Source organism: Helianthus annuus, chromosome 2 (assembly GCF_002127325.2).
Source record: "Helianthus annuus cultivar XRQ/B chromosome 2, HanXRQr2.0-SUNRISE, whole genome shotgun sequence".
NCBI classification, from domain to species: Eukaryota; Viridiplantae; Streptophyta; class Magnoliopsida; order Asterales; family Asteraceae; genus Helianthus; species Helianthus annuus.
In genome coordinates this window covers 144070675-144077962 of record NC_035434.2, presented here as the reverse complement: position 1 = coordinate 144077962, position 7288 = coordinate 144070675, and the positions used below count along the sequence as shown (strand labels likewise).

The window sequence follows — 7288 nt, the reverse complement described above, 5'->3', positions numbered from 1 at the left end:
TACAAGTCACAAATCTCTGATGCCTAAACCTTTCTCAATATCACTACATCCATAAGTTGAGAAATAAGAAAATAAGAACACAACCCACTGCAAAAGAAATTTTTACTTGATAATAAAAGATTAGTTGTTTTTAACCGTGAGAATCAAATTCTGACTTTGTGTAGTGTTTCCGATTAGCACAAAGCTTGTTTCAATACAAAGTCTCGTTCGATGTATCAATACAAACCGAATTAACAAAAAACCAGTAATCAATTTTTTTAACTCTCATTTAACCAAAAGTAATTGAACCGAACCGAACTGAACCAAACTTTTCGTAATAACAAACAAAAAGAGTTGTATAATAAAAATAAAGTTATGTACAATATGATACTGAGTACGTGTATATGAACTTATAGAGCTATATAATACAAATTAATTAAATTATCTACAATTTGAAACTGAGTACGTGTGCATATAAACTTATAAGAAGTAAAAAATGAAGAAAATTTATTTATCTATTCTTTTATTTAAATGGAATCATTAGGACACATTCATTCAAACGTTAATCAAAGAAGTTACATCTATTCTTTTTCACAATCAACTCAAAACAATCACCTCTTCTTTCTTATAATTTCATTTTGTATAATTATAACATATTTAATTACTTTTAAATCGAAATTCTTGTCATGCCTATTTTGGTAATACTTTGTTTGCAGATTTTAGGCGGCTTCTCAACTCGAGTTCATGGGGGTCAATTTGCAGTTGGCTTGTTGATGGCTCTTATGAGATTATTTGCATTCCATCATGTTATCAAATATATACTCATAATGATTTCTAAGTGCATATCAAGTCCACCTAAAACTGCATGTTTGATTATCCTAAGTGCATACAAGAAGAGGGAATTTAGGACTGAACATCCAAAGTGCTCATCTGATTATTTATGTTTGATTTAATATTTATACGTGTTCCATATTTTCTCCATTCCAAGATTAATGCATAGTTTGCTAGGTGCATCAACTTATGAATATATTTGACTATTAACAAATTGGAAAACCTTTGAGCTAATTCTATAATATCTATTTTATCGCTAAGGAGCTCTAATGATATTTTATTTGGGATCAAGTTATACTAATTTGGCGTTTCTAAACTTTTGTAAAAATATTATACGCATAAACCAACTATCAGAAACGAGTACCACAATGCAAAATATCGCTCCCGTCGCACCACGTGGGCACCCCACTAGTCACTTTATATACAAGCATTAATGTTAAAAAGACAGAATTGTCCGTTAAGTTAAAATAAAAAGATAGAAATGCCCCTGAGTAAAGGATAAAAATTGATGTAGTTAACGAGCCGGATTAATATGACATGATTTCAAACCTTTTGATTCCAAATATAAAAAAACAAACCTTTAAACGAAAGTCGCAAAACTGACAAAAACATCATGGAAGAAAATCGCATTTTACTCTATATTTGGCATATCTTCTGGACCAAGAAAATAATAATTAATACCCCAATCACATGGAGTGGTCTGTGACCATGTAAATCCCAATGGCAATACCATAAAAAATAATCAAATAATAACTCCCCATAACAATGTGCTAGAAAGCAACTTAACTTCCATTTTGAACTCTGACTAGATTCACATTCATTACTTATGGGCTTCATATACATTCCACCAACTTCAAAACAAAAATAAACCTGTCCACTTTTGTAAAACAACACACAAAATCTCTAACAAATCCTTCAACTTCAACAAATTTGTGATCATAATGATATGCATTATTGTTCTTCCCCTCAAGAACACTACAAACCAACTAGCTTTTGTTATCCTTATTGATTGTTAACGGTTTTATATTCGTTCCTGAAGATGGGTTTTTTGTTGTCGACGGACTTGACGAACGAGAGGATGCCTGTGGTTGAGGTTTAGACGCTGATGCAAACCGGCTTGAACGGGCTCTAAGCTTTTTATCAGCGTTGGAATCGTCTTCTGCTCTAACTTGTCTAACTTTCGCGTCGTTTAAACTTGCAGGTAGGACGCAGTTGCAAAGAAAACCTTCGAAGTCCACAACGATTAAACAAATAATTAGTTGTTATCTATTGTTTTTTAAGTTTTTTTTTTTTAACTGTTGACAGGCTTAAGTTATGGCTAACATGGCCTTGATAATAGAGCACAAAAAACTAATGAACAAAACAAGATCCATAATATCATATTTGTGTTTGTATCTTAAATGTAGATGTTTATTTATCATTAAAAACTAATCTTGATTCATGGATTCTAATGATCATAAACATGGGATCATGTGGGAATTCGCCTCGGTCCACTAAATGCATCTAAACTTGTTTGGTACACAAGAATATGAACTTGTATTAAGAAATTAGTTAAGGATTTTTTTTGAAAGGAATTAGTTATGGATTTAAAAAGATTAAAAAATCTATATATTTCTTTTCAGTTTAAGGTAATCAGAGTTGACCTCAAAAGTCAAAGTCTTCTCTTACCACATAGACAAACAATTATAATTTACAAGCAATTAATCATATGCTAAGAAGTTTCCAAAATTGTATCATCCTAACATACTCTTTTCAAGTCTTAATTATCATATATTGGAAAATTATCAGGTTTCAATTTACATATAGCTTTGGTCAACAAGATTCCAAAAGCTATTTTAAACGCTTATCGAATAGTCAAATGCATTCATGTAACTATAATCTAGTCTAAAGTTACTACTCAAAGTTTATTTTTTTGGGTTATTGGATTTTATCACCCCTAAATATTGGCCGCTGTCACCCCCAACTATCACTTTGACGCCCGTCACCCCCAACTTAACATTTAGTGTGTTCTGTCACCATGTCGCTAACTGATCACTATATTTTGATCCTGTTACTATACTTTTGGGGGTATCCTAAGATCCCTAAAACCTTCCTAAGATCCCTATGACACCCCCAAAAGCATAGTAACAGGATTAAAAGTTAGTGATCCGTTAACGACGTGGTGACAGAACACACTAAGCGTTAAGTTGGGGGTGACAGGCGTCAAAGTGATAGTTAGGGGTGGCAGCGGCCAATAGCCAATAGTTGGGGGTGATAAAATCCAATAATCCTATTTTTTTCCTCTAGATTTCAAACTTCTAAGAAGGAGCAAATGACTTTCAAGGCAAGTTCAACCAAAAGTAGAGCAATTTCTAAATCTTGAAATGCACTATATCTAATAATATAATCTAAAATAAAAAAAAAATAATCCAGTTTTGTTAAAAAAAATACTGGAAATGATCAGAAATTCGGGATCTTACCAAGTCGAGCTAGTCTGTTGACCCAACTAGGAATCGCCCTTTTGGTTAACCGTAGACACATGTCATTGCAGAAGTGATTACAGTTTCTTGTAATGAGATTATAACTGTTTCCGGTGAACTCTGTTGCTAATTTTTCGATGAACGAACGAACCTCTCGTGGGCCATAATCTGTTCGTCCGATCAATATTGATTTACGGAATGTGAATCCCGGGCATTTCCTTGGTTCCACTTCGAATATCCCTGTTGTCGGATGTTCGTGTGCACCGAATGCGTATTCTACACCGTGAACTGCCAAATATCAAGAATCACACCCTATTACAATCTTTGATAATAACTATGTTCTTACTTCTTCGGCATAATTTTATGATTATAAAATGTAATATTAATATAGTATTTTTTGTATAAGTCAAGTCTTTTCTACCAATTAATCAAAAAACAAGATTGACATCTCTTATCATCTTATCTTATGTTTCCTCAACAACAAACCAGTAGGGTAAGGTTCTACAACTGATTTGAGATCTACCAGAAAAATAATCATATCAAAGAAATTAAGTACTAAAATATTAAAGGGTACCCCGAACCGTAGAGCACCATGGCTCCTTGGTTTGAACAGTATCGGCTAAGTGACTTGAACCATTGTCTTCATATTCCTAACCATTGATTCAATGCGGATCCTAAAGTGATAAAACTAAAGCTATTACATTATCATAATGGGTGATGCTAAGTAGTTAATGCGGTAAAATATCGGATATCGGTCAAGGACCGATGTTTGAGATATCGGTTATCGCGGTGGGATATCGGTAATTTTAATATCATGCTAAATTTATATATATAGCAATTTAACACTAACAATTGTAACAAGTAAGAACTGACTAAGACTTAAAACACTAACATTTAACAGTACAACTAACAATTAAGACTTAAAACACTAATAGCAGCAATAAGAAGAAAAATGAACGGCAAAAATAAGAAGAATGATACTGATATCGGGAAAATCGGTGATTTATCGATCAAATATCGGTCAAATATCGGACAATATCGCTGATATTATCGGTACCGATATTCTGACCAATATTTTGTACCGCTGTCTTGGCAGGGGACCGATAACCGATATATCACTGATACATCGGTTGATATAGCTGGATATTAACTACATAGCCGTATAGTCATACGGGTCATATGATCAGTTGTGTATGCATAGTATGTCAGTGGTGTTGTATAGCCTCGGAACAAAATCAATTTAAAAACTTAAATTGTTGCACTAATTGTTGTATAGAAAACATTAACATGTAACTTTGCAATCATTATATAAAACTTTAGAGCACTTAAATGAAAGGATTAAATCAATAACCTTGAACACCAGAGTGATAAACACCAAGACCAACCCAATAAGCATAACCATTGATGGGAGTGAGATCATACACATTCAAATACACAGGCACAGTCCCTGTCTTCTTCTTCCTAGGTATCATCCTGCACAACATCTTCTTTTTCTTCCCCAAATACAAAAATCTTACATAAAACCCACAAAAATCACACACTTCCTATCTGCACCAACTGATCTTCAACTGAATCTGCATAGCATTCTCAAAACCCAAACAAACCCACAAATATTTCAACAAAAAGATATTTAATTTCTGTTGGGTTTGAAGAAATCATCAATCTTTATCAACTTCCAAAACAAACCCACAACTTCAACAAAAAAATTTATATTTTCAGTTGGGTTTGTAGAAATCACCAATCTTTATCAACTTCCAACACAAACCCACAAATATTTCACAAAATTTTCAACAAAAAGATTGATAATTTCATCTGGGTTTGTAGAAATCATCAATCTTTAACAACTTCCAAAACAAACCCACAAATATTTCACAAAAATTTCAACAAAAAGATTGATAATTTCAATTGGGTTTGAAGAAATCATCAATCTTTATCAACTCCCAAAACAAACCCACAAAAAATTCACAAAAAAAGATTGATAATTTCTGATGGGTTTGATGAAATTATGAAACTTTATGGAGTTGTGAAAGAAACCCTGTACGGTACGGCTCCATTTCCACAAATCCCACAAAAATTTCTCGCTTTCCCTCCTGGAAATTGAGAAAAGATGGGAGGGTTTTAAGGGAATAGGAGGGGGGTAGATTGGGATTCGAATTGCGGTTTGCTTTTTGCTAATAAAAAAGTAGTAGTTTTCATACTTTAATGTTTTGATATAATATAATCTACATGATATGAGATACAGTAGTCGATGTTGAGAAGACACTGATGGAATTTAATTTGACTGCTTAGGTTGCATCGGCGGCTAATAATATTATTTTTAGGCTAATAATATTATTTTTAAAGTACTTTAACATCAAGTGATGAAGAGGCCAAGTTACTTGAGTCGAGCTAAGGAGAACTCGATTAAGCTTGAGTTTGACTTGTTCACTTTTGATACAATTTGGTTACTTAACTTATTTAAAAATTTATTTATAAAGTTTAAGCTTGATTTGTAAGTAATTTTTACAAGCTTGAGGTCTACACATTAGTTACATAGGCAGCGGGGTAGACTCTTTCACCGAGTGGGGAGGAGCCGACGTAGACTCTTTCACCGACGGGAAACACCCCCTCCGGTGTCCACGCCTCCACGGGAAGATTTCCCCATCCTCGAATGTGATGTTGTTGCTTGTTGATTAGAGGTTGAAGGAGTTGGGGAACACCACCCTCCCTTGAAGAGGGGAAGGGGAAGGTGGTGTAAGGTGGGGGTGATGTGGCGTCGGAGGTGGTGGAGGAGCCTAAAACCACACCCGGCAACCTTAATAAGGATTTAATTAATTAATCTATATGTTTTTATAATTTATATATTTTATATGTGTATTTATAAGTATAATTTTTACGTTTGATATAATCAATATTATATAATTATTTTTATGTAAATTATATATATATTGTAATTGTTATTAAATAAATATATATTTAATATATTAAATAAAAATTATATAAATAAAAAGCTCGTGTAGGTTTGTGAGCCAACTCTACCTTGATACGTGAAGCTCGGACTCAAGCTCATTTATTGGATAAGCCGAGCTTGAGTTAAACCTCGAACTTGTTTAAGTTCGGATCGATTTAAATTTTTAGCCGATATCAAATTACATTAGCTCACAAACGACAAGTTGTTTACTCGCACAATGTGTAATGATAAACTTGCCTGATTACCTGCCATTGCTTTGTAATTGCCCTTTTTCGTGTTAACTAATTGAAATGAGGAAAATTTAATTAAAAAAAATTTAAATTTTTAACGAGCCGATATCAAGTAGCTCACAAATGACAAGCTGTTTACACGCACAATGTGTAATGATGAACTTGTTTAAGTTCGGATCGATTTAATTTTTTAACAAATCGATATCAATTACTCAATACGGCAGTCGATGTTGAGAAGAAATTGGTGGAATATAATTTTATTACTTAGGTATCATCGGCGGCTAACATCATCATTATTATTATTATTATTATTATTATTATTATTATTATTATTATTATTATTATTATTATTATTATTATATAATTGTTAAAGGACTTTAATTTGCAGAAACTATGCTTTTGCTTTGCTTTTTTGGTTGCTTTGAGGGTGAAAGAATCTAAATCATTTTTCTTATGCAAATAGTGGTCGAGTTACGTGTACTAAATTGGTTGCCAAACCTTTTTAGGTTGTCAATTCTTTTGTTTTCATAGCTTTAATTATACGTTTTGATAATTAAGATGAAGGGCGATTATTAATTTTTTTGTTGTCTTGTGATGTTGAATGCATGTTTTAAAGTGTTGGATTGATTATGTCGTTTAAAGTTGTTTATTGTAAATGGTTTGATATAAAACAATCTATCTATACTATATAATAAAAAAACCTGTTTTGGTACACTTGTCATTCTCTCATTTAATTGATTAAAATTATTAATAATACTAATAATAATAATATTTAATCTAAATTAATACAAATTTTTATTATTAATAATATTTAATCAAATCTAAAATCTAATCTAATA

At 32.3% G+C, this 7288-nt stretch overlaps 1 protein-coding gene across 2 annotated transcripts; it reads right to left on the bottom strand.

Moving 5' to 3' along the window:
• Positions 1–1570: 1570 nt before the first annotated feature.
• LOC110923203 (deSI-like protein At4g17486) lies at positions 1571–5561 on the bottom strand. Of its 2 annotated transcripts, none has more exons than XM_022167366.2 (3): positions 4621–5561; positions 3270–3557; positions 1571–2035 (listed from the first exon to the last, which is right to left on the bottom strand). In XM_022167366.2, exons 1-3 carry the CDS (start codon positions 4751–4753, stop codon positions 1797–1799), a joined length of 660 nt encoding a protein of 219 aa, XP_022023058.1. In that variant the 5' UTR covers positions 4754–5561; the 3' UTR covers positions 1571–1796. The 2 variants fall into 2 exon arrangements, with proteins under 2 accessions (XP_022023058.1, XP_022023062.1); XM_022167370.2 differs by having other exon boundaries at positions 4692–5526.
• Positions 5562–7288: the final 1727 nt, after the last annotated feature.